The 26,156-nt window shown below is 55.2% G+C and overlaps 1 protein-coding gene across 1 annotated transcript in view; it reads right to left on the bottom strand.

Moving 5' to 3' along the window:
• The window catches only part of LOC311164717 (protein spinster homolog 1-like), a gene marked incomplete at its 5' end in the record, with an annotated part of 31,288 nt that extends 5,725 nt beyond the window's left edge, over positions 1–25,563 (bottom strand). The window contains 14 exons of the mRNA XM_084224280.1: positions 2,488–2,586; positions 4,185–4,250; positions 6,644–6,833; positions 7,908–7,966; positions 11,872–12,028; positions 16,199–16,344; positions 17,156–17,203; positions 17,340–17,378; positions 17,535–17,582; positions 19,721–19,787; positions 20,545–20,696; positions 22,472–22,608; positions 23,280–23,345; positions 25,374–25,563. Of these exons, the coding sequence (XP_084080406.1) occupies positions 2,488–2,586; positions 4,185–4,250; positions 6,644–6,833; positions 7,908–7,966; positions 11,872–12,028; positions 16,199–16,344; positions 17,156–17,203; positions 17,340–17,378; positions 17,535–17,582; positions 19,721–19,787; positions 20,545–20,696; positions 22,472–22,608; positions 23,280–23,345; positions 25,374–25,563 (1,464 nt within the window). The remainder of the gene's footprint in view (positions 1–2,487; positions 2,587–4,184; positions 4,251–6,643; positions 6,834–7,907; positions 7,967–11,871; positions 12,029–16,198; positions 16,345–17,155; positions 17,204–17,339; positions 17,379–17,534; positions 17,583–19,720; positions 19,788–20,544; positions 20,697–22,471; positions 22,609–23,279; positions 23,346–25,373) is intronic.
• Between the last annotated feature and the right edge of the window lie 593 nt (positions 25,564–26,156).

The raw sequence follows: 26,156 nt of genomic DNA, 5'->3' as shown, positions 1-26,156 counted from the left end.
CCCAGTAAGGTCCTGGTGCTCTCCCAGTATGGCCCCAGTGCTCCCAGTATGGCCCCAGTATGGTCCCAGAGCCCTCCCAGTATGGCCCCGGTACCTTCCCAGCCCTCACAGAGGCCCCACCCCCCAGGGTGTCACTCAACTGAGGGGGCGGGGCCACAAAAAGGCGGGAACGGCGTGAGGGGAGCAGGCCCTGCCCCTCCCAGTGCTCCCAGTATGGCCCCAGTGCTCCCAGTTTGGGCCACAATGGCTCCCCAGTGCTCCCAGTATGGCCCCAGTGCTCCCAGTATGGCCCCGGTACCTTCCCAGCCCTCACAGAGGCCCCGCCCCCCGGGTGTCACTCAATGGAGGGGGCGGGGCCACAAAAAGGCGGGAACGCCGTGAGGGGAGCAGGGCCTGAGGGGAGCAGGCCCCGCCCCTCCCAGTGCTCCCAGTATGGACCCGGTGCCCTCCCAGTTTGGGCCACAACGGCTCCCCAGTGCTCCCAGTATGGTCCTGGTGCTCCCAGTATGGCCCCGGTGCTCCCAGTATGGCCCCAGTGCTCCCAGTATGGCCTCGGTACCTTCCCAGCCCTCACGGAGGCCCCACCCCCCAGGGTGTCACTCAACAGAGGGGGCGGGGCCACAAAAAGGCGGGAAGGGTGTGAGGGGAGCGGGCCCCGCCCCTCCCAGTGCTCCCAGTATGGCCCCAGTGCTCCCAGTTTGGGCCACAACGGCTCCCCAGTGCTCCCAGTATGGTCCTGGTGCTCCCAGTATGGCCCCAGTGCTCTCCCAGCCCTCACAGAGGCCCCGCCCCCCCCGGGTGTCACTCAACTGAGGGGGCGGGGCCACAAAAAGGCGGGAACGCCGTGAGGGGAGCAGGCCCGGTGCTCCCAGCATGGCCCCAGAGCCTCCCAGTGCTCCCAGTATGGTCCTGGTGCTCTCCCAGTGCTCCCAGTATGGCCCCAGAGCTCCCAGTATGGCCCCGGTGCTCCCAGTTTGGCCCTGGTGCTCTCCCAGTGCTCCCAGTATGGCCCCGGTGCCCCCAGTATGGCCCCAGTGCTCCCAGTATGGCCCCAGTGCTCCCAGTATTGCCCCAGAGCTCCCAGTATGGCCCCAGAGCTCCCAGTTTGGCCTCGGTACCTTCCCAGCCCTCACAGAGGCCCCGCCCCCCCGGGTGTCACTCAACAAAAAGGCGGGAACGGTGTGAGGGGAGCAGGCCCCGCCCCTCCCAGTGCTCCCAGTATGGACCCTGTGCCCTCCCAGTTTGGGCCACAATGGCTCCCCAGTGCTCCCAGTATGGCCCCAGTTCTCCCAGTATGGCCCCAGTGCTCCCAGTATGGCCCCAGTGCTCTCCCACTATGGCCTCGGTACCTTCCCAGCCCTCACAGAGGCCCCGCCCCCCCGGGTGACACTCAACGGAGGGGGCGGGGCCACAAAAAGGCGGGAACGCCGTGTGGGGAGCAGGCCCCGCCCCTCCCAGTGCTCCCAGTATGGCCTGGTAAGGACCCGGTGCCCTCCCAGTATGGGCCCAATCCCCTCCCAGTTTGATCCCAGTCCCTCCCAGTCCCATCCCAGTTTATCCTAGTCCCCCCCAGTCCCTCCCAGTTCCATCCCAGTCCATTCCCAGTTCCCTCCCAGTCCCATCCCAGTTTATCCCAGTCCATCCCAGTCCCTCCCAGTCCATCCCAGTCCCTCCCAGTCCCATCCCAGTCCATCCCAGTCCCTCCCAGTCCCTCCCAGTCCCTCCCAGTCCTTCCCAGTCCATCCCAGTTCATCCCAGTCCCTCCCAGTCCCCTCCCAGTCCCTCCCAGTCCCATCCCAGTCCCTCCCAGTCCATCCCAGTCCCCTCCCAGTCCATCCCAGTTTATCCCAGTCCCATCCCAGTCCATCCCAGTCCCCTCCCAGTCCCTCCCAGTTCCCCCCCAGTCCCCCCCAGTCCCTCCCAGTCCCTCCCAGTCCCATTCCCAGTCCCCTCCCAGTCCCATCCCAGTCCCTCCCAGTCCATCCCAGTCCCTCCCAGTCCATCCCAGTCCCTCCCAGTCCCATCCCAGTCCCTCCCAGTCCCTCCCAGTCCCTCCCAGTCCCTCCCAGTCCCATCCCAGTCCCATCCCAGTCCCTCCCTGTCCCTCCCAGTCCATCCCAGTCCCCTCCCAGTCCCTCCCAGTTCCCCCCCAGTCCCCCCCAGTCCCTCCCAGTCCCTCCCAGTCCCATTCCCAGTCCCCTCCCAGTCCCATCCCAGTCCCTCCCAGTCCATCCCAGTCCCTCCCAGTCCATCCCAGTCCCTCCCAGTCCCATCCCAGTCCCTCCCAGTCCCTCCCAGTCCCTCCCAGTCCCTCCCAGTCCCATCCCAGTCCCATCCCAGTCCCTCCCTGTCCCTCCCAGTCCATCCCAGTCCCTCCCAGTCCCTCCCAGTCCCTCCCAGTCCCTCCCAGTCCCTCCCAGTCCCATCCCAGTCCATCCCAGTCCATCCCAGTCCGTCCCAGTCCCTCCCAGTCCCTCCCAGTCTCACCAGTCCCACCAGGTAGGGGCTCCCAGCGTCTCCCAGTAAATGGGAGGCCACGATCTGCAGCGCCTCGGCCGTGGAGCGGCGCCCGGGGGGCACCACGTACTGGGCAAACTGGGATTAACTGGGAGCCACTGGGACGGCGCCAGGGACAGCCCAGTACAGCCCAGTAACCTCCCAGTTCATCCCAGTTCAACCCCAGTTCATCCCAGTAAGCTCCCAATCCATCCCAGTGACCTCCCAGTCCATCCCAGTAACCTCCCAGTCCATCCCAGTTCATCCCAGTTCAGTCCCAGTCCATCCCAGTGGAGCGGCGCCCGGGGGGCACCACGTACTGGGGGAACTGGGATTAACTGGGAGCCACTGGGACGGCGCCAGTAACAGCCCAGTACAGCCCAGTAACCTCCCAGTTCATCCCAGTTCATCCCAGTAACCTCCCAGTCCATCCCAGTTCATCCCAGTAACCTCCCAGTCCATCCCAGTTCATCCCAGTTCATCCCAATGACCTCCCAGTCCATCCCAGTCCATCCCAGTGACCTCCCAGTTCATCCCATTCCATCCCAGTTCATCCCAGTGACCTCCCAGTCCATCCCAGTGACCTCCCAGTTCATCCCATTCCATCCCAGTGACCTCCCAGTTCATCCCAGTAACCTCCCAGTCCATCCCAGTAACCTCCCAATCCATCCCAGTCCATCCCAGTAACCTCCCAGTCCATCCCAGTTCATCCCAGTCCATCCCAGTAACCTCCCAGTTCATCCCAGTAACCTCCCAGTCCATCCCAGTAACCTCCCAATCCATCCCAGTCCATCCCAGTAACCTCCCAGTCCATCCCAGTTCATCCCAGTCCATCCCAGTAACCTCCCAGTCCATCCCAGTTCATCCCAGTCCATCCCAGTAACCTCCCAGTTCATCCCAGTAACCTCCCAGTCCATCCCAGTTCATCCCAGTCCATCCCAGTTCATCCAAGTTCAATCCCAGTTCAACCCCAGTCCATCCCAGTTCATCCCAGTCCATCCCAGTTCATCCCAGTACATCCCAGTTCATCCCAGTCCATCCCAGTTCGTCCTAGTAACCTCCCAGTCCATCCCAGTCCATCCCAGTTCATCCCAGTTCATCCCAGTGACCTCCCAGTCCATCCCAGTTCATCCCAGTGACCTCCCAGTCCATCCCATTCCATCCCAGTGACCTCCCAGTTCATCCCAGTAACCTCCCAGTTCATCCCAGTAACCTCCCAGTCCATCCCAGTTCATCCCAGTAACCTCCCAGTCCATCCCAGTTCATCCCAGTCCATCCCACTAACCTCCCAGTCCATCCCAGTTCATCCCAGTAACCTCCCAATCCATCCCAGTTCATCCCAGTGACCTCCCAATCCATACCAGTTCATCCCAGTCCATCCCAGTAACAGTCCAGTCCCATCCCAGTTCCTCCCAGTCCATCCCAGTCCCTCCCAGTTCCATCCCAGTCCCTCCCAGTCCCCCCCAGTCCATCCCAGTCCCTCCCAGTCCATTCCCAGTCCCCCCCAGTCCATCCCAGTCCCTCCCAGCCCCATTCCCAGTCCCCCCCAGTCCCTCCAAGTCCGTCCCAGTCCCTCCCAGTCCATCCCAGTCCCTCCCAGCCCCATTCCCAGTCCCCCCCAGTCCCTCCCAGTCCCCCCCAGTCCCTCCCAGTCCGTCCCAGTCCCTCCCAGTCCGTCCCAGTCTCACCAGTAAGATGTCGGCCACGATGGCCCAGTTCAGGGACAGCAGCGTCTCCCCCAGGAAGATGAAAACCTGCGGGGGAGGGGCGGGCTGGGCTCCCAGTTCAGACCAGTTCATCCCAGTTCAGCCCAGTAACCTCCCAGTGAGCTCCCAGTCCATCCCAGTAACCTCCCAGTGCCTCCCAGTCCATCCCAGTGCTCCCAGTTCAGGGACAGCAGCGTCTCCCCCAGGAAGATGAAAACCTGCGGGGGAGGGGCGGGCTGGGCTCCCAGTTTAGCCCAGTTCAGCCCAGTAACCTCCCAGTTCAGCCCAGTCCATCCCAGTGAGCTCCCAGTTCAGCCCAGTAACCTCCCAGTGAGCTCCCAGTTCAGCCCAGTTTGCTCCCAGTCTAGCCCAGTTTATCCCAAACCCCCTCCCAGTTTGCTCCCAGTTCATCCCAGCGACCCCCAGTGACCCCAAACCCCATCCCAGTTCCCTTCCCAGTCCCCCCCAGTCCCTCCCAGTTCCTCCCAGTCCCTCCCAGTTCATCCCAGTCCCTCCCAGTTCCATCCCAGTCCCTCCCAGTCCCTCCCAGTTCCCTTCCCAGTCCCATCCCAGTCCGTCCCAGTACCCTGAACCCCCCCCAAATCCCCTCCCAGTGCCCTCAAATCCCCCCCAGACCCTCTCCCAGTCCCTCCCAGTTCATCCCAGTCCCTCCCAGTTTGTCCCGGTCCATCCCAGTTCCATCCCAGTCCCTCCCAGTCCCATCCCAGTCCATCCCAGTCCATCCCAGTCCCTCCCAGTCCCATCCCAGTCCCTCCCAGTCCATCCCAGCCCCTCCCAGTTCCCTTCCCAGTTCCATCCCAGTCCCTCCCAGTGCCCCGAATCCCCCCCAAATCCCCCCCAGATCCCCCCAAAACCCCATCCCAGTTCCTCCCAATGACCCCAAATCGCCCCCAGACCCCCTCAAACCCCCCCCAGACCCCCTCCCAGTTTGTCCCAGTCCCTCCCAGTCCCTCCCAGTGCTCACGTAGGCGGCGGGGGGGCAGGGCTGTGCGCAGAGCAGCGCCAGCAGCAGGCACGGCGGCCCCCCCAGGAGCCCCCAGGGACCCCAAATCCCCCCCAGACCCCCTCAAATCCCCCCCAGACCCCCTCCCAGTCCCTCCCAGTCCATCCCAGTTCCATCCCAGTCCATTCCAGTTCATCCCAGTCCGTCCCAGTGCCCCGAACCCCCCCCAAATCCCCTCCCAGTGCCCCTAAATGACCCCAAATCCCCCTCAAATCCCCCCCAAACCCCCTCAAATCCCCCCCAGACCCCCTCCCAGTCCCTCCCAGTTCCATCCCAGTTCATCCCAGTCCATCCCAGTTCCATCCCAGTCCCTCCCAGTCCATCCCAGTGCCCTGACCCCCCCCCAAATCCCCCCCAGATCCCCCCAAAACCCCATCCCAGTCCATCCCAATGACCCCAAATCCCCCCCCAGACCCCCTCAAATCCCCCCCAGACCCCCTCCCAGTCCCTCCCAGTCCATCCCAGTCCCTCCCAGTTCCATCCCAGTCCCTCCCAGTGCCCCGAACCCCCCCCAAATCCCCCCCAAACCCCATCCCAGTCCCTCCCAAACCCCCTCAAATCCCCCCCAGACCCCCTCAAATCCCCCCCAGCCCCCCTCCTAGTCCCTCCCAGTTCCATCCCAGTTTCTCCCAGTCCATCCCAGTCCATCCCAGTCCCTCCCAGTCCATCCCAGTCCGTCCCAGTTCCATCCCAGTCCATCCCAGTGCCCCAACCCCCCCCCCAAATCCCTTCCCAGTGCCCCCAAATCCCCCCCAGATCCCCCCAAAACCCCATCCCAGTCCCTCCCAATGACCCCAAATCCCCCCCAGACCCCCTCCCAGTTCCATCCCAGTCCCTCCCAGTTTGTCCCAGTCCCTCCCAGTCCATCCCAGTCTGTCCCAGTTCCATCCCAGTGCTCCGAACCCCCCCCAAATCCCCCCCAGATCCCCCCAAACCCCATCCCAGTCCCTCCCAATGACCCCAAATCCCCCCCAGACCCCCCCAAACCCCCTCAAATCCCCCCCAAACCCCCTCCCAGTTTGTCCCAGTCCATCCCAGTCCCTCCCAGTTCCATCCCAGTCCGTCCCAGTGCCCTGAACCCTCCCCAAATCCCTTCCCAGTGCCTCCCAATGACCCCAAATCCCCCTCAAATCCCCCCCAAACCCCCTCCCAGTCCCTCCCAGTTCATCCCAGTCCATCCCAGTCTGTCCCAGTTCCATCCCAGTCCCTCCCAGTTCCATCCCAGTGCCCCAAACTCCTCCCAAATCCCCTCCCAGTGCCCCCAAATCCCCCCCAGACCCCCTCAAATCCCCCCCAGACCCCCTCCCAGTCCCTCCCAGTCCCTCCCAGTCCTTCCCAGTCCCTCCCAGTTCATCCCAGTTCCATCCCAGTCCGTCCCAGTTCATCCCAGTCCCTCCCAGTCGGTCCCAGTGCTCACGTAGGCGGCGGGGGGGCAGGGCTGTGCGCAGAGCAGCGCCAGCAGCAGGCACGGCGCCCCCCCCAGGAGCCCCCCCGCGCACAGCAATGGATCCGCCCGGGGCTCGCGGGGGCGGAGCCTGCGCGAAAGCTCCGCCCCCAGCCCCACCCCCAGCACGCCCGAGCCGCAGGTCAGGGCTCCGAACAGGAGGCTGGGGGAGGGGAGAGGGGTCAAAGGTCAGGGTGGGGTCAGGGTGGGGTCGGAATTCCCAAAAAATCCGTCCTGGAATTCCCAAACCCACAAAAAAACCCAAAATGGGGAAATTCCACCCCAAAATGGGGAAATTCCACCACAAAATGGCCCAAAGTGACCCAAAATGGGGAAATTCCACCCCAAAATGACCCAAAATGGGGAAATTCCACCCCAAAATGGGGAAATTCCACCCCAAAATGGGGAAATTCTACCCCAAAATGGGGAAATTCCACCCCAAAATGGCCCAAAATGACACAAAATGGCCCAAAATGGGGAAATTCCATCCCAAAATGGGGAAATTCTATCCCAAAACGGCCCAAAATACAGAAATTCTACCCCAAAATGTGGAAATTCCACCCCAAAATGACCTAAAATAACCCAAATTACAGAAATTCCACCCCAAAATGGCCCAAAAGGGGGAAATTCTACCCCAAAATGATCCAAAATGGGGAAATTCCACCCCAAAATGACCCAAAATGTCCCCAAAATGTCCCAAAAAAGGCCCAAAATGTCCCCAAAATGCCCCAAAAATTCCCCAAAATCTCCCAAAAAAGCCCCAAAATTCCCAAAAATGTCCCCAAAATGTCCCAAAAAATCCACAAAAATTCCCCAAAATGCCCCAAAATTCCCCAAAATGTCCCAAAAATTCCCCAAAAAATCCCCAAAATTCCCCAAAAAGTCCCAAAATTCCCCAAAATGTCCCCAAATCTCCATAAAATATCCCAAAATTCCCCAAAATATCCCAAAAATTCCACAAAAAAATCCCCAAAATGTCCCAAAATTCCACAAAAATTCCCCAAAATGTCCCAAAATTCCCCAAAATGTCCCAAAAATGCCCCAAAATTCCCCCAAAATTCCCAAAATTTCCCAAAAATGCCCCAAAATGTCCTAAAAATTCCCCAAAAAGTCCCAAAAAAGCCCCAAAAATTCCACAAAAAATCCCCAAAATGTCCCAAAATTTCCCAAAAAATTCTCTAAACCCCCCAAAACCCCCCAAAATTCCCCAAAATCCCCCAAATTGGGTCTCACCCACCTCTGGTCGCCCTGGCAGCGCCGCCCCCCCCGGCAGGGCTGCCCCTCCCCCAAAATGTCCTCAAAATGTCCCAAAATGCCCCCAAAATTCCACAAAACATCCCCAAAATGCCCCCAAAATGCCCCAAAATTCCACAAAAAATCCCCAAAATTCCACAAAAATGTCCCAAATTTCCCCAAAATTCCCCAGAATGTCCCAAAATCGCTCAAAATGTCCCAAAATGTCCCAAAATTCCACAAAAAATCCCCCAAATGCCCCAAAAAAAGCCCCAAAATTTCCCAAAGTCTCCGAAAATTTCCCAAAAATTCCTCAAAATGCCCCAAAATGTCCCCAAATCCCTCAAAATGCCCCAAAATATCCCCAAAAATTCCCCCAAATTCCCCAAAAATTCCACAAAAATGCCCCAAAAATTCCACAAAAAATCCCCAAAAATTCTCTAACCCCCCCCAAACCCCCTCAAACCCCCCAAAATTCCCCAACCCCCCCAAAATTTCCCAAACTCCCCCAAATTTGTGTCTCACCCACCTCTGGTCGCCCTGGCAGCGCCGCCCCCCCCGGCAGGGCTGCCCCTCCCCCAAGATGTCCTCAAAATTCCCCAAAATGTCCCCAAAATGTCCCAAAAATTCCCCAAAAAATCCCCAAAATTTCCCAAAAATGCCCCAAAAATTCCTCAAAAATTCCCCCGAAAATTCCCTAAAAGTGCCCAAAAATGCCCCAAAAATTCCCCAAAATGCCCCAAAAATTCCCAAAAATTCCTCAAAAATGCCCCAAAAATTCCACAAAAATTCCACAAAAAATCCCAAAAAATTCTTTAACCCCCCCCAAACCCCCTCAAACCCCCCAAAAAGCCCCAAACCGCCCAAAATTCCCCAAACTCCCCCAAATTGGGTCTCACCCACCTCTGGTCGCCCTGGCAGCGCCGCCCCCCCCGGCAGGGCTGCCCCTCCCCCTAAATGTCGTAAAAATGCCCCAAAAATGCCCCAAAATTCCACAAAATGTCCCAAAAATGCCCCAAAATTCCCCAAAATGTCCCAAAAATTCCCCCAAATTCCCCAAAAATTCCCCAAAATGTCCCAAAATCTCCCGAAAATTCCACAAAAAATCCCCAAAATATCCCCAAAATTCCACAAAATGTCCCAAAAATTCCCTCAAAATGTCCCAAAAATGTCCCTCAAATTCCACAAAAAATCCCCAAAATGCCCCAAAATTCCCCAAAATTCCCCAAAAAATCCCCAAAATTCCCCAAAATTCCCAAAATTCCCCAAAATGTCCCCAAATCTCTATAAAATATCCCAAAATTCCCCAAAATATCCCAAAAATTCCACAAAAAAATCCCCAAAATGTCCCAAAATGTCCCAAAATTCCACAAAAGTTCCCCAAAATGTCCCAAAATTCCCCAAAATGTCCCAAAAATGCCCCAAAAATTCCCCCCAAATTCCCCAAAAATTCCCCAAAATGCCCCAAAATGTCCTAAAAATTCCCCAAAAAGTCCCAAAAAAGCCCCAAAAATTCCACAAAAAATCCCCAAAATGTCCCAAAAATTCCCCAAAAATTTCCCCAACCCCCCCAAAGCCCCCAAAAAACCCCAAACCCCCCAAAATTCCCCAAAATCTCCCGAATTTGGGTCTCACCCACCTCTGGTCGCCCTGGCAGGGCTGCCCCTCCCCCAAAATGGCCCCAAAATGGCCCCAAATCTCCATAAAATGTCCCAAAAATTCCCAAAAAGTCCCCAAAATTCCTCAAAAATGCCCAAAAATGTCCCAAAAATTCCACAAAAAAGCCCCAAATTGTCCCCAAAATGTCCCCAAAATGTCCCAAAATTCCCCCCAAATTCCCAAAATTTCCCAAAAATGCCCCAAAATGTCCTAAAAATTCCCCAAAAAGTCCCAAAAAAGCCCCAAAAATTCCACAAAAAATCCCCAAAATGTCCCAAAATTTCCCAAAAAATTCTCTAAACCCCCCAAAACCCCCCAAAATCCCCCAAATTTGGGTCTCACTCACCTCTGGTCTCCCTGGCAGCGCCGCCCCCCCCCGGCAGGGCTGCCCCTCCCCCTAAATGGCCCCAAATCCCTCAAAATGTCCCCAAAATTCCACAAAAAATCCCCAAAAATTCCACAAAAATGTCCCAAATTTCCCCAAAATTCCCCAGAATGTCCCAAAATCACTCAAAATGTCCCAAAATGTCCCAAAATTCCACAAAAAATCCCCGAAATGCCCCAAAAATTCCCAAAAAAAGCCCCAAAATTTCCCAAAGTCTCCCAAAATTTCCCAAAAATTCCTCAAAATGCCCCAAAATGTCCCCAAATCCCTCAAAATGCCCCAAAATATCCCCAAAAATTCCCCCAAATTCCCCAAAAATTCCTCAAAAATGCCCCAAAAATTCCACAAAAAATCCCCAAAAATTCTCTAACCCCCCCCAAACCCCCTTAAACCCCCCAAAAAGCCCCCAACCCCCCAAAATTGCCCAAAATCCCCCAAATTTGTGTCTCACCCACCTCTGGTCGCCCTGGCAGGGCCGCCCCCCCCAGCAGGGCTGCCCCTCCCCCAAAATGCCCCCAAAATGTCCCCAAAATATCCCAAAAATTCCACAAAATGCCCCAAAAATTCCACAAAAATGTCCCAAATTCCCCCAAAATTCCCCAGAATGTCCCAAAATCGCTCAAAATGTCCCAAAAATTCCCCAAAATGCCGCAAAATGTCCCAAAATGTCCCAAAATTCCACAAAATATCCCCCAAATGCCCCAAAAATTCCCAAAAAAAGCCCCAAAATTTCCCAAAGTCTCCGAAAATTTCCCAAAAATTCCTCAAAATGCCCCAAAATGTCCCCAAATCCCTCAAAATGCCCCAAAATATCCCCAAAAATTCCCCCAAATTCCCCAAAAATTCCTCAAAAATGCCCCAAAAATTCCCCAAAAATTCCCAAACCCCCTCAAACCGCCCAAAATTGCCCAAAATCCCCCAAATTTGGTCTCACCCACCTCTGGTCGCCCTGGCAGCGCCGCCCCCCCCCCCCGGCAGGGCTGCCCCTCCCCCAAAATGTCCTCAAAATTCCCCAAAATGTCCCAAAATTCCACAAAATTCCCCAAAATGTCCCAAAATTCCCCAAAAGTCCCAAAAATGCCCCAAAAATTCCACAAAAAATCCCCAGAATGCCCTAAAAATGCCCCAAAATTCCCCAAAATCTCCCAAAAATTCCCCAAAATGTCCCAAAAATTCCCCCAAAAAAATCCCAAAAAATTCCCAAAAATTCCCAAAAATTCCACAAAAAATCCTAAAAATTCCCCAAAATGTCCCCAAATCCCTCAAAATGTCCCAAATTTCCCCAAAATTCCCCAGAATGTCCCAAAATCGCTCAAAATGTCCCAAAAATTCCCAAAAATGCCCCAAAAATTCCACAAAAAAATCCCAAAAAATTCCCCAAAAATTCTCTAAACCCCCCAAAATTCCCCAAAATATCCCAAAATATCCCAAAAATTCCCCAAAACATCCCCAAAATGTCCCAAAAATTCCCAAAAAAATCCCCCAAAATTCCCTAAAAATGCCACAAAAATTCCCCAAACTCCCCAAAATTCCCCAAAATCTCCCAAATTGGGTCTCACCCACCTCTGGTCGCCCTGGCAGCGCCGCCCCCCCCCGGCAGGGCTGCCCCTCCCCCAAAATGTCGTCAAAATGCCCCAAAATATCCCCAAAATTCCACAAAAAATCCCCAAAATGCCCCAAAATGCCCCAAAATTCCACAAAATGTCCCAAAAATTCCCAAAATTCCCAAAAATGTCCCAAAAAATCCCCCAAAATTCCCCAAAATGTCCCAAAAATTCCCCAAAAAATCCCCAAAATTTCCCAAAAATGCCCCAAAAATTCCACAAAAAATCCAAAAAAAATCCCAAAAAATTCTCTAACCCCCCCCAAACCCCCTTAAACTCCCCAAAATTGCCCAAACTCCCCCAAATTTGGTCTCACCCACCTCTGGTCTCCCTGGCAGCGCCGCCCCCCCCCGGCAGGGCTGCCCCTCCCCCCGCGCCAGGCGGGCGCGGAACAGGAACGCCGGAGCCCAGAGCGCCAGCGCCCCGGTGACGAAGGCCACGGCCGTGAAACCAAGGGTGGAGAGCACCAGGGTCCGGCTGGGGGGACAGGAGAGTCAGAATTCCCAGAAAATTCCAGAAATCCCAAAAAAAACCCCGTTAAAATTGAGCAAAAGAGCGAAATTCTGCACAGAAACGGCCAAAAACGGGCAAAATCCACCCAAAAACGGCCCTGGGGACAGCGGTGACAAAGGACACTGAAGTGACATCACGGGTGAAGGACATAAAAAGTCAAAATTCCCCCAAAAATTCCAGAAATTCCAAAAAAAACCCCGTTAAAATTGAGCAAAGTGGGCAAATTCTGCACAAAAATGGGCAAAAACGGCTCAAATCCACCCAAAAACGGCCCTGGGGACAGCGGTGACGAAGGCCACGGCCGTGAACCCCAGGGTGGACAGCACCAGGGTCCGGCTGGGGGGACAGGAGAGTCAGAATTCCCCAGAAAATTCCAGAAATCCCAAAAAAAACCCCGTTAAAATAACCCAAAATAGCGAAATTCTGCACAGAAATGGCAAAAATGGGCAAAATCAACCCAAAAATGGCTCAAATCAACACAAAACAGCCCTGGGGACAGCGGTGACAAAGGACAATGAAGTGACATCAGAGGTGAAGGACACAAAAAGTCAAAATTCCCCCAAAAATTCCCAAAATCCCAAAAAAAACCCCGTTAAAATTGAGCAAAATAGCGAAATTCTGCACAAAAACGGCCAAAAATGGGCAAAATCCACCCAAAAACGGCCCTGGGGACAGCGGTGACAAAGGACACAGAGGGTGGGTGGCACCAGGGTCCGGCTGGGGGGACAGGAAAGTCAGAATTCCCAGAAAATTCCAGAAATCCCAAAAAAAACCCCGTTAAAATTGAGCAAAATGGCGAAATTCTGCACAGAAATGGCCAAAAACGGCCAAAATTCGCCCAAAAACGGCTCAAATCAACTCAAAACGGCCCTGGGGAGAGCGGTGACAAAGGACACTGAAGTGACATCACGGGTGAAGGACACAAAAAGTCAAAATTCCCCCAAAAATTCCGAAATCCCAAAAAAAATCCCGTTAAAATTGAGCAAAATGGGCAAATTCTGCACAGAAATGGCCAAAAACGGCCAAAATTCGCCCAAAAACGGCTCAAATCAACTCAAAACGGCCCTGGGGACAGCGGTGACAAAGGACACCGAGGTGACATTGAAGGTGAGGGACATAAAAAGTCAAAATTCCCCCCAAAATTCCCGAAATCCCCAAAAAAAATCCCGTTAAAATTGAGCAAAATAGTGAAATTCTGCACAGAAATGGGCAAAAGTGGCTCAAATCCGCCCAAAAATGGCTCAAATCAACTCAAAACAGCCCTGGGGAGAGCTGTGACAAAGGACACTGAAGTGACATCACGGGTGAAGGACACAAAAAGTCAAAATTCCCCCCAAAATTCCCGAAATCCCAAAAAAAAACCCCGTTAAAATTGAGCAAAATAGCGAAATTCTGCACAGAAATGGCCAAAAATGGGCAAAATCCGCCCAAAAATGGCTCAAATCAACTCAAAACAGCCTTGGGGACAGCAGTGACGAAGGACACCGAGGTGACATTGAAGGTGAGGGACACAAAAAGTCAAAATTCCCGAAAAAATTCCTGAAATCCCAAAAAAACCTCGTTAAAATTGAGCAAAATAGTGAAATTCTGCACAAAAATGGCCAAAAATGGGCAAAATCCGCCCAAAAACGGCCCTGGGGACAGCGGTGACAAAGGACACTGAAGTGACATCAGGGGTTAAGGACATAAAAAGACAGAATTCCCAAAAAATTCCCGAAATTCCAAAAAAAACCCCGTTAAAATTGAGCAAAATGGCGAAATTCTGCACAGAAATGGGCAAAAATGGCCAAAATCCGCCCAAAACCGGCTCAAATCAACTCAAAACGGCCCTGGGGACAGCAGTGACGAAGGACACCGAGGTGACATTGAAGGTGAGGGACACAAAAAGTCAAAATTTCCCCCAAAATTCCCGAAATCCCAAAAAAACCCCGTTAAAATTGACCAAAATAGCGAAATTCTGCACAGAAATGGCCAAAAATGGCTCAAATCCGCCCAAAAACGGCCCTGGGGACAGCGGTGACAAAGGACACTGAAGTGACATCAGGGGTTAAGGACATAAAAAGACAGAATTCCCAAAAAATTCCCGAAATCCCAAAAAAAACCCCGTTAAAATTGAGCAAAATAGCGAAATTCTGCACAAAAATAGGCAAAAATGGCCAAAATCCACCCAAAACCGGCTCAAATCCACCCAAAAACGGCTCAGGGGACAGCGGTGACAAAGGACACAGAGGGTGGACAGCACCAGGGTCCGGCTGGAGGGACAGGAGAATCAGAATTCCCAGAAAATTCCAGAAATCCCCAAAAAAATCCCGTTAAAATTGAGCAAAATAGCGAAATTCTGCAAAAAAATGGCCAAAAACGGCCAAAAATGGCTCAAATCAACTCAAAAACGGCCCTGGGGACAGCGGTGACAAAGGACACTGAAGTGACATCACAGGTGAGGGACATAAAAAGTCAAAATTCCCCCAAAAATTCCCGAAATCCCAAAAAAAACCCCGTTAAAATTGAGCAAAATAGCGAAATTCTGCACAGAAATGGCCAAAAATGGCCAAAATCCGCCCAAAAACGGCCAAAAAGCCAAAACCCACCCAAAGGAACCCAACCGACCCCACCCCGCAGTACAGCGGTCACTCAGTGGTCACTCCGTGGTCAGTCAGTGGTCATCCATTGGTCACTCAGTGGTCACTCTATGGTCAGTGGTCAGTATTGGTCACTCAGTGGTCAATATTGGTCATTGGTCACTCATTGGTCACTCAGTGGTCATTCAGTGGTTACTCAATGGTCAGTGGTCACTCAGTGGTCACTCAATGGTCAGTGGTCACTCAGTGGTCACTCTATGGTCAGTATTGGTCACTCAGTGGTCACTCAGTAGTCAGTCATTGGTTATTGGTCACTCACTGGTCAGTGGTCACTCAGGGTCACTCTATGGTCAGTGGTCACTCAGGGTCACTCAGTGGTCGCTCTGCGGTCACTCAGTGGTCACTCAGTGGTCACTCAGTAGTCAGTCAGTGGTCAGTGGTCACTCTATGGTCAGTGGTCACTCAGGGTCACTCATTGGTGACTCTATGGTCAGTATTGGTCAGTGTTCAGTCACTGGTCACTCAGTGGTCAGGGGTCACTCAGTGGTCACTCATTGGTCACTCTATGGTCAGTATTGGTCAGTGGTCACTCAGTGGTCAGTGGTCACTCGGTCACTCAGTGGTCAGTGTGGTCACTCAGTGGTCAGTGGTCACTCATTGGTCACTCTATGGTCAGTATTGGTCAGTGGTCACTCAGTGGTCAGTGGTCACTCATTGGTCACTCAGTGGTCAGTATAGGTCACTGGTCACTCAGTGGTCACTCAGTGGTCACTCTGCAGTCATTCATTGGTCAGTGGTCACTCAGTGGTCACTCATTGGTCACTCAGTGGTCAGTGATCACTCACTGGTCACTCTGCAGTCACTCAATGGTCAGTGGTCACTCAGTGGTCACTCTGCAGTCACTCAGTGGTCAGTGGTCAGTGGTCACTCATTGGTCACTCAGTGGTCAGTGTGGTCACTCACTTTTGGCCGAGCTGCCGCAGGTCGTGGCCCCAGGAGCGGGGGAGGGGCGGGGCAGTGGTCAGTGGTCACTCAGTGGTCACTCAGTGGTCACTCAGTGGTCACTCATTGGTCAGTGGTCAGTATTGGTCACTCATTGGTCACTCAATGGTCAGTATTGGTCAGTGGTCACTCAATGGTCAGTGGTCACTCATTGGTCACTCAGTGGTTACTCAATGGTCATTGGTCACTCATTGGTCACTCAATGGTCACTCAGTGGTCACTCATTGGTCACTCAGTGGTCACTCATTGGTGACTCTATGCTCAGTGGTCACTCACTGGTCACTCTATGGTCAGTATTGGTCGGTGGTCACTCAGTGGTTACTCAATGGTCATTGGTCACTCATTGGTCACTCTGCAGTCATGCAATGGTCAGTGGTCACTCACTGGTCAGTGGTCACTCAGTGGTCACTCAGTGGTCACTCACTGGTCACTCAATGGTCAGTACTGGTCAGTGATCACTCAGTGGTCACTCTGCAGTCATTCATTGGTCATTGGTCACTCAGTGGTCACTCACTGGTCAGTGGTCACTCAGTGGTCACTCATGGTCACTCACTTTTGGCCGAGCTGCCGCAGGTCGTGGCCCCAGGAGCGGGGGAGGGGCGGGGCAGTGGCCGGAGCCCCGTCCAGGCCACCCCGGGGGGGGTCACTGACCACGGCCAGGAGGAGCAGCAAGGCCAGGAGCCCCAGGACAGGAGTGACCTGTGGGTGGACAGTGGTCAGTGGTCACTCAGGGGTCACTCAGGGGTCAGTGGTCACTCATTGGTCACTCAGGGTCACTCAGTGGTCACTCAGTGGTCACTCATTGGTCACTCATTGGTCACTCAGGGGTCACTGACCACGGCCAGGAGGAGCAGGAGAGCGGCCAGACCCAGGACAGGAGTGACCTGTGGGTGGACAGGGGTCAGTGGTCACTCAGGGGTCACTCAGGGGTCAGTGGTCACTCTATGGTCACTCATTGGTCACTCAGGGGTCACTGACCACGGCCAGGAGGAGCAGCAAGGCCAGGAGCCCCAGGACAGGAGTGACCTGTGGGTGGACAGGGGTCAGTGGTCACTCAGGGGTCACTCAGGGGTCACTCAGGGGTCACTCAGGGGTCAGTGGTCACTCAGTGGTCACTCATTGGTCACTCAGGGGTCACTGACCACGGCCAGGAGGAGCAGCAAGGCCAGGAGCCCCAGGACAGGAGTGACCTGTGGGTGGACAGGGGTCAGTGGTCACTCAGGGGTCACTCAGTGGTCACTCAGTGGTCAGTGGTCACTCAGTGGTCACTCATTGGTCACTCATTGGTCACTCAGGGGTCACTGACCACGGCCAGGAGGAGCAGGAGGGCCAGGAGCCCCAGGACAGGAGTGACCTGTGGGTGGACAGGGGTCAGTGGTCACTCAGGGGTCACTCAGGGGTCACTCAGGGGTCAGTGGTCACTCAGGGGTCACTCAGTGGTCACTCAGTGGTCAGTGGTCACTCAGTGGTCACTCATTGGTCACTCATTGGTCACTCAGGGGTCACTGACCACGGCCAGGAGGAGCAGGAGAGCGGCCAGGCCCAGGACAGGAGTGACCTGTGGGTGGACAGGGGTCAGGGGTCACTCAGGGGTCACTCAGGGGTCACTCAGGGGTCACTCAGGGGTCACTCAGGGGTCAGTGGTCACTCAGTGGTCACTCATTGGTCACTCAGGGGTCACTGACCACGGCCAGGAGGAGCAGCAAGGCCAGGAGCCCCAGGACAGGAGTGACCTGTGGGTGGACAGGGGTCAGTGGTCACTCAGGGGTCACTCAGGGGTCACTCAGGGGTCAGTGGTCACTCTATGGTCACTCAGGGGTCACTCAGGGGTCAGTGGTCACTCAGTGGTCACTCAGTGGTCACTCATTGGTCACTCAGGGGTCACTGACCACGGCCAGGAGGAGCAGGAGGGCGGCCAGGCCCAGGACAGGAGTGACCTGTGGGTGGACAGTGGTCAGTGGTCACTCAGGGGTCACTCAGTGGTCACTCACTGGTCACTCATTGGTCACTCATTGGTCACTCATTGGTCACTCATTGGTCACTCAGGGGTCACTCACTGGTCACTCATTGGTCACTCATTGGTCACTCATTGGTCACTCATTGGTCACTCAGGGGTCACTCAGTGGTCACTCAGGGGTCAGTGGTCACTCATTGGTCACTCAGGGGTCACTCAGTGGTCACTCAGTGGTCACTCATTGGTCACTCATTGGTCACTCAGGGGTCACTCATTGGTCACTCAGGGGTCACTCAGGGGTCAGTGGTCACTCTATGGTCACTCAGGGGTCACGCAGGGTCACTCAGGGGTCACTCTATGGCCAGTGGTCACTAAATGGTCACTCAGGGGTCACTCAGGGGTCACTCTGGGTCACTCAGGGGTCACTCAGGGTCACTCAGGGGTCACTCAGGGGTCACTCTATGGCCAGTGGTCACTAAATGGTCACTCAGGGGTCACTCTGGGGTCACTCATTGGTCACTCAGGGGTCACTCATTGGTCACTCAGGGGTCACTCTATGGCCAGTGGTCACTCAGGGTCACTCAGGGGTCACTCAGGGGTCACTCATTGGTCACTCAGTGGTCACTCAAAGGTCACTCAGGGGTCACTCTGGGTCACTCAGGGGTCATTGGTCACTCATTGGTCACTCAGGGGTCACTCTGGGTCACTCATTGGTCAGTGGTCACTCAGGGGTCACTCAGTGGTCACTCTATGGCCAGTGGTCACTCAGGGTCACTCAGGGGTCACTCAGGGTCACTCAGGGGTCATTTGGGGTCGCTCAGGGCAGAATTTTGGGGATTTTTGGTGAATTTCAGGAATTTTGGGGCATTTTGGCTGAGTTTTGGGGTGGTTTTGGATATTTTGGGGGTTTTGGGGTGAATTTTGGGTGAATTTTGGGGTTTTTTTGGTGTTTTGGGGTATTTGGTGTGGATTTTGGGGTGTTTTTTAAAATTTTGGATATTTTGGGGTATTTTGGGTGGATTTCTGGGTGAATTTTGGGGGTTTTGGGGTATTTTGGGTGGATTTTTGGGAGAACTTCAGGATTTTTGGGGTGTTTTTAAATATTTTGGGTGGATTTCTGGGTGTATGTGGGGTTTTTTTTGGTATTTTGGGTGATTTTGGGTGATTTTCAGGTTTTTTGGGGTGATTTTGGATATTTTGGGGTATTTTAGGTGGATTTGTGGGTGAATCTCGGGGAGTTTTGGATATTGGGGGTATTTTGGATGAATTTGGGTTTTTTTGGGGTATTTTGGGTGATTTTGGGGGGTTTTGGGGTATTTTGGGTTTTTTGGGGTATTTTGGGTGGATTTTTGGGTGAATTTCAGGATTTTGTGGGAGGTTTTGGGTATTCCAGGTGGATTTTGGGGTGAATTTGGGGGTTTTGGGGGTATTTTGGGTGCATTTCGAGTATTTTAGGGTATTTTGGGTGAATCTCGGGGGTTTTTGGGGTATTTTGGGTGATTTTCGGGTTTTTTGGGGTATTTTGAGTGATTTTCAGTTTTTTGGGGGGTGTTTTTGGATATTTTAGGGTATTTTGGGCGGATTTCAGGATTTTTTAGGTGTTTTTGGATATTTTGAGCTATTTTGGGTGGATTTCTGGGTGCATTTGGAGTTTTGGGGGGTATTTTGAGTGATTTTCAGGTTCTTTGGGGTGATTTTGGATATTTTGGGGTATTTCAGATGGATTTGGGGGTGAATCTCAGAAGGTTTGGGGTATTTTGGGGTATTTTGGGTGGGTTTCTGGGTGAATTTTAGGGGTTTTTGGGTATTTTGAGGTATTTTGAGTGCATTTTGGGTTTTTTGGGGATTTGGGGTTTTTTTGGGGTATTTTGGGTGGATTTTTGGGTGAATTTTGGGTTTTTTTGGGTATTTTAGGGTATTTGGGGTGATTTTCAGTATTTTTGGGGTGTTTTTGGATATTTCAGGGTATTTCAGGTGGATTTCTGGGTGAATTTTGGGGTTTTTCGGGTTTTTTTGGGTGAATCTCGGGGGTTTTGGGTATTTTGGGTTTTTTTGGGGTTTTTTGGGTGCATTTTGGGTTTTTCTGGGGGGGTCCCTGCCCCCCGCCCCTCCCCCACTCACCCTCAGCGCCCAGCGCCAATCGGCCGCCAGGTCCTTGACCTTTGACCCCGCGATGTAACCCAGCCCGCTGTGGGGGGAGGGGCGGGGTCAGTGCTGGGGGGAGGGGCACGGAACATCCCCCCCCAGCCCCTCCCCCATCCCATTGATCCATCTCAGCCCCTCCCCCATCCCCCAAACCCTGCCCTTCCCCCACCCATTGCCCCTCCCCCTTTTCCAGCCCCTCCCCCACCCCACTGATCCCACTCCAGCCCCTCCCCCCCACCCCAATTGCCCATCCCAGCCCCTCCCCCACCCTATTCCAGCCCCTCCCCCCCAACTCTCACCTCCACATCCCCTCCCCCCTCTGTAGCCCCTCCCCCTCCAAAATCCCTCTCCCAGCCCCTCCCCCTCCATAGCCCCTCCCCTTTCTGTAGCCCCGCCCCCTCTCTAGCCCCGCCCCTCTCACCTGCCCAGGGGCACGGCCAGGTAGAACAGATAGCCCCGCCCCCTCCGTAGCCCCACCCCCTTGCACCTGCCCAAGGGCACGGCCAGGTAGAACCCCTCTCCCTCCATAGCCCCGCCCCCTCCGTAGCCCCACCCCCTTTCTCACCTGCCCAGGGGCACAGCCAGGTAGAACCCATCACTGCCCCTCCCCCTCTCTAGCCCCGCCCCCTCCATAGCCCCGCCCCTCTCACCTGCCCAGGGGCACGGCCAGGTAGAACCCCTTTCCCTCCATAGCCCCGCCCCCTCCGTAGCCCCGCCCCTCTCACCTGCCCAGGGGCACGGCCAGGTAGAACCCCTCCCTCTCCATAGCCCCGCCCCCTCCGTAGCCCCGCCCCTCTCACCTGCCCAGGGGCACGGCCAGGTAGAAGCCGCCCAGGGCGCGGCTGCGGGCGGGGCCGCGGAACAGGTCGGCCACCAGGGTGGGGGCCAGGGTGGAGTAGGCGGCCTCGCCCACGCCCACCAGGGCCCGGCCAGCCAATAGGGCTCCGAAGTGCTGGGGGGGGAGGGGCTGGGTCACTGACCCATCCCCCACCCTGATCTGCCCCTCCCCCACCCTGCCCTGCCCATCCCCCACCAGGGTCCGGCCGGCCAATAGGGCGCCAAAGTGCTGGGGGGGGAGGGGCGGAGTCACTGACCCATCCCCCACCCTGCTCTGCCCATCCCTCACCCTGCTCTGCCCCTCCCCCACCCTCATCACCCATCCCCCACCCTGCCCTGCCCATCCCCCACCTTCATCACCCATCCCCCCCCCTGCTCTGCCCCTCCCCCACCTCACTCTGCCCCTCCCCCACCCTCCTGACCCATCCCCCACCCTGCCCTGCCCCTCCCCCACCAGGGCCCGGCCGGCCAATAGGGCTCTGAAGTGCTGGGGGGGAGGGGCGGGGTCACTGACCCATCCCCCACCCTCCTGACCCCTCCCCCACCCTGCTCTGCCCATCCCACACCCTGCTCTGCCCATCCCCCACCTTCATCACCCATCCCCCACCCTGCTCTGCCCATCCCCCACCCTCCTGACCAATCCCCCACCCTGCTCTGCCCCTCCCCCACCCTGCCCTGCCCCTTCCCCACCCTCCTGACCCATCCCCCACCTTCATCACCCATCCCCCACCCTGCCCTGCCCCTCCCCCACCAAGGCCCGGCCGGCCAATAGGGCTCCGAAGTGCTGGGGGGGGAGGGGCGGGGTCACTGACCCATCCCCCACCCTCCTGACCCTCCCCCACCTTCATCACCCATCCCCCACCCCGCTCTGCCCCTCCCCCACCCTGCTCTGCCCCTCCCCCACGGGTTCCAACCTGACCCCAGGTGTGTCCTCAGGTGTCCCCAGGTGTGTCCCGGGTGTGTCCCAGGTGTGTCCCAGGTGTGTCCCTGGTCTCCCCAGGTGTCCTCAGGTGTGTTTTGGGTGTGTCCCAGGTGTCCCCAGGTGTGTCCCCAATGTCCCCAGGTGTGTTTTGGGTGTGTCCCAGGTGTCCTCAGGTGTGTCCCCAATGTCTCCAGGTGTGTTTTGGGTGTGTCCAGGTGTATCCAATTGCGTTTTGGGTGTGTCCCAGGTGTGTCCAGGTGCGTCCCATGTGTCCCCAGGTGTCCCCAGGTGTGTTTTGTGTGTGTCCCAGGTGTCTCCAGGTGTGTCCCGGGTGTGTCCCAGCTGTCCCCAATGTCCCCAGCTGTATTTTGGGTGTGTCCCAGGTGTGTCCAGGTGTGTCCCCAATGTCCCCAGGTGTATCTCAGGTGTGTCCCAGGTGTGTCCCATGTGTCCCCAGGTGTCCCCAGGTGTGTTTTGGGTGTGTCCCAGGTGTGCCCAGGTGTGCCCAGGTGTGTCCCAGGTGTATCCAATTGCGTTTTGGGTGTGTCCCAGGTGTCCTCAGGTGTCCCCAGGTGTCCTCAGGTGTATTTTGGGTGTGTCCCAGGTGTCCTCAGGTGTGTCCCCACTGTCCCCAGGTGTTTTGGGTGTGTCCAGGTGTATCCAATTGCGTTTTGGGTGTGTCCCAGGTGTCTCCAGGTGTGTTTTGGGTGTGTCCCGGCTGTGTCCCAGGTGTATTCAGGTGTGTCTAGGTGTGCCCAGGTGTATCCCAGGTGTGTTTTGGGTGTGTCCAGGTGTGTCCCAGGTGTGTCCCTCACCTGCGGTGGCACGAAGCTCGTTGCCAAGGTAACGCCCGACCACAGCGCCAGCCCCAGGTGTGCCCAGGTGTGCCCAGGTGTGTCCCCAATGTCCCCAGGTGTATCTCAGGTGTGTCCCCAATGTCCCCAGGTGTCCCCAGGTGTGTCCCTCACCTGTGGTGGCACGAAGCTCGTTGCCAAGGTAACCCCCGACCACAGCGCCAGCCCCAGCGCCAGGAGCCGCTTCCGGCTGTGCCGATCGCCCAGGAAACCGAAGAGAGGAGCCAGCACCAGGTAACTGCTGATGAACACTGCACAGGTGAGAAACACAGGTGAGACAGGTGAGACAGGTGAGGGGAAATTAAAAAAATATATTAAATTTAAATTAAAAAAAAAACCAAAAAAATTCCCCCAAAAATCGCCCAAAAATGACCCAAAAAATGGAAAAATAAACCCAAAAATGGGCACCAGGTAACTGCTGATGAACACTGCACAGGTGAGACACAGGTGAGACAGGTGAGGGGAAATAAAAATTAAAAATTAAATTTAAATTTAAAAAAAAAAAATCCCCCCCAAAATCACCCAAAAATGAACCAAAAAATGGAAAAAATAAACCCAAAAAATGGTCCCAGAACTGGGGATGGGCACTGGGACAGGTGAGAGGGACAGGTGAGACACAGGTGAGACAGGTGAGGGGAAATTAAAAAAAATTAAATTTAAATTTAAAAAAAACCAAAAAAATTCCAAAAAAAATCACCCAAAAATGAACCAAAAAATGGAAAAATCGACCCAAAAAATGGTACCAGAACTGGGGACGGGCACTGGGACAGGTGAGCAAAAATAAAAATAAAAATAATTTTAAAAACCCCCAAAGTTCCAAAAAAGTTCCCCCAAAAATCCCCAAAAAATCCAAAAAAATCCCGCGAACCGCAAGGGATTGTGGGACGGGAGTGGGCGTGGCCAGGAGTGGGCGTGGCCTCACCTGTCTGCAGGAGGCCGGAGCTGCTGTCGCCGATCCCGAAATAATCCTCGACCTCGGGGAGCACACCTGGGGACAGGGACACGCCCACCCGGCTGAGACCACGCCCATTCACGCATTTGACCATGCCCACACATGTGGGACACGCCCACAACACGCTTGGGACACGCCCCCAATCACCTTGGACACACCCAAGGCTGTGCCCTTATCCTTAGCCCCACCCCTTTTCCTTAGCCCCGCCCCTTTCCCTTAGCCCCGCCCCTCACCTGCCACAGTGAACCAGTCCATGTAATTAAGGAAGTTAATTAAGCGTGGAGTAGCCCCGCCCCCTTTCCCTTAACCCCTCTCCATTTCCTTTAGCCCTGCCCCATTGCTTAGCCCCGCCCCTTTCCCTGGCCCCACCCCTTACCGGCCACGGTGAAGCTGTCCAAGTAATTAAGGAGGTTAATTAAGCGCAGAGCAGCCCCGCCCCCTTTTCCATGGCCCCTCCCTGTTTCCTTTACCCCGCCCCTTTTCCTTAGCCCCACCCCATTTCTTAGCCACGCCCCTTCCCCTTAGCCCCGCCCCTTACCCTCCACAGTGAACCAGTCCATGCAATTAAGGAAGTTAATTAAGCGCAGAGCAGCCCCGCCCCCTTTCCCTTGGCCCCTCCTCGGTTCCCTTAGCCCCGCCCCATTGCTTAGCCCCGCCCCTTTCCCTAGCCCCGCCCCTTACCTGCCACGGTGAAGCGGTCCATGTAATTAAGGAGATTAATTAAGCACAGAGCAGCCCCGCCCGCTTTCCTTTAGCCCCTCCCTGTTTCCCTTAGCCCCTCCCCATTCCCCTTAGCCCCACCCCTTTCCCTTGGCCCCGCCCCTTTCCCTTAGCCCCGCCCCTTACCCGCCACGGTGAAGCAGTCCATGTAATTAAGGAGGTTAATTAAGCACAGAGCAGCCCCGCCCCATTTCCCTTGGCCCCTCCCCGTTTCCATTAGCCCCTCCCCGTTTCCATTAGCCCCGCCCACACCAGTAACCCCGCCCCTTTCCCCTTAGCCCCGCCCCTTACCGGCCACGGTGAAGCGGTCCATGTAATTAAGGAGGTTAATTAAGCGTGGAGCAGCCCCGCCCCCTTTCCCATGGCCCCTCCTCGGTTCCCTTAGCCCCGCCCCATTGCTTAGCCCCGCCCCGTTCCCTTAGCCCCGCCCCTTTCCCTGGCCCCGCCCCTTACCTGCCACAGTGAACCAGTCCATGTAATTAAGGAGGTTAATTAAGAACAGAGCAGCCCCACCTCCTTTCCTTTAGCCCCTCCCCCTTTTATTTAACCCCGCCTATTGCTTAGCCCCGCCCCTTTCCCTGGCCCCGCCCCTTACCCGCCACAGTGAAGCGGTCCATGTAATTAAGGAGGTTAATTAAGCGCAGAGCAGCCCCGCCCCCTTTCCCATGGCTCCTCCCCATTTCAATTAGCCCCTCCCCGTTCCCTTAGCCCCGCCCCTTTCCCGAGCCCCGCCCCTTACCCGCCACGGTGAATCGGTCCATGTAATTAAGGAGGTTAATTAAGCACAGAGCAGCCCCGCCCCCTTTCCCTTAACCCCTCTCAATTTCCTTTAGCCCCACCCCATTGCTTAGCCCCACCCCTTTCCCTTAGCCCCGCCCCTCACCCGCCACCGTGAAGCGGTCCAATTAATCAAGGACGTTAATTAAGGAAGTTAATTAAGCGCAGAGTAGCCCTGCCCCCTTTCCCTTAGCCCCTCCTCTATCCATAGCCCCACCCCTTTCCCTGGCCCCGCCCCTTAGCTGCCACGGTGAAGCTGTCCATGTAATTAACGAGGTTAATTAAGCACAGAGCAGCCCCACCCCATTTCCCATGGCTCCTCTCTATTCCCCTTAGCCCCTCCCCATTTCTGTAGCCCCGCCCCTTTCCCTGGCCCCGCCCCTTTCCCCTTAGCCCCGCCCCTTACCCGCCACAGTGAAGCGGTCCATGTAATTAAGGAGGTTAATTAAGCACAGAGCAGCCCCGCCCCCTTTCCCATGGCCCCTCCTCGGTTCCCTTAGCCCCGCCCCATTGCTTAGCCCCGCCCACACCAGTAACCCCGCCCCTTTCCCTGGCCCCGCCCCTTACCCGCCACGGTGAAGCGGTCCATGTAATTAAGGAGGTTAATTAAGCACAGCACGGCCACGCTCAGGTGGGGGCGGGGCGCAGGGGGCGGAGCTTTGCCCGCGGGGGGCGGGGCCACCTCCGGATGTGGTCCCGCCCCCAGCGTGACGTCATCGGGGCGAGCCAGGGTGGGGGAGGGGCAGGGGGAGGCCATGGGGGGGGGAGGGGGGAGCTGGGGGGGGAGGGGAGAGAAAAGAGAGGGGGGGGAGGGGTGAGAATTCACCAAATGGACCCAAAAAACCCAAAATTCATCAAAATTGACCCAAAATTTACCAAAATTGACCCAAAATACCCAAACTTCACCAAAATGGACCCAAAATCAACTAAAATTGACCCAAAATCACCCAAAATTCACCAGAATCGACCCAAAATCGCCCAAAATTGACTAAAATTAACCCAAAATTCACCAAAACCCACCCAAAATCACCCAGGATTCACCAAAATTGACCCAAAATAACCCAAAATGGACCCAAAATCACCCAAAATTCATCAAAATTGACCCAAAATCACCCAAAATTCATCAAAATTGACCCAAAATACCCAAACTTCACCAAAATGGACCCAAAATCACCCAAAATTGACTAAAATTGACCCAAAATCACCCAAAATTCACCAAAATTGACCCAAAATCACCCAAAATTCATCAAAATTGACCCAAAATCACCCAAAATTCACCAAAATTGACCAAAAATTCACCAGAATCGACCCAAAATAACCCAGAATTGACCCAAAATCAGCAAAAATTCA

Source organism: Fringilla coelebs (genome assembly GCF_963513975.1).
Source record: "Fringilla coelebs genome assembly, chromosome: 35".
Classification (NCBI taxonomy): Eukaryota; Metazoa; Chordata; class Aves; order Passeriformes; family Fringillidae; genus Fringilla; species Fringilla coelebs.
This window is presented reverse-complemented; position numbering and strand designations above follow the sequence as displayed.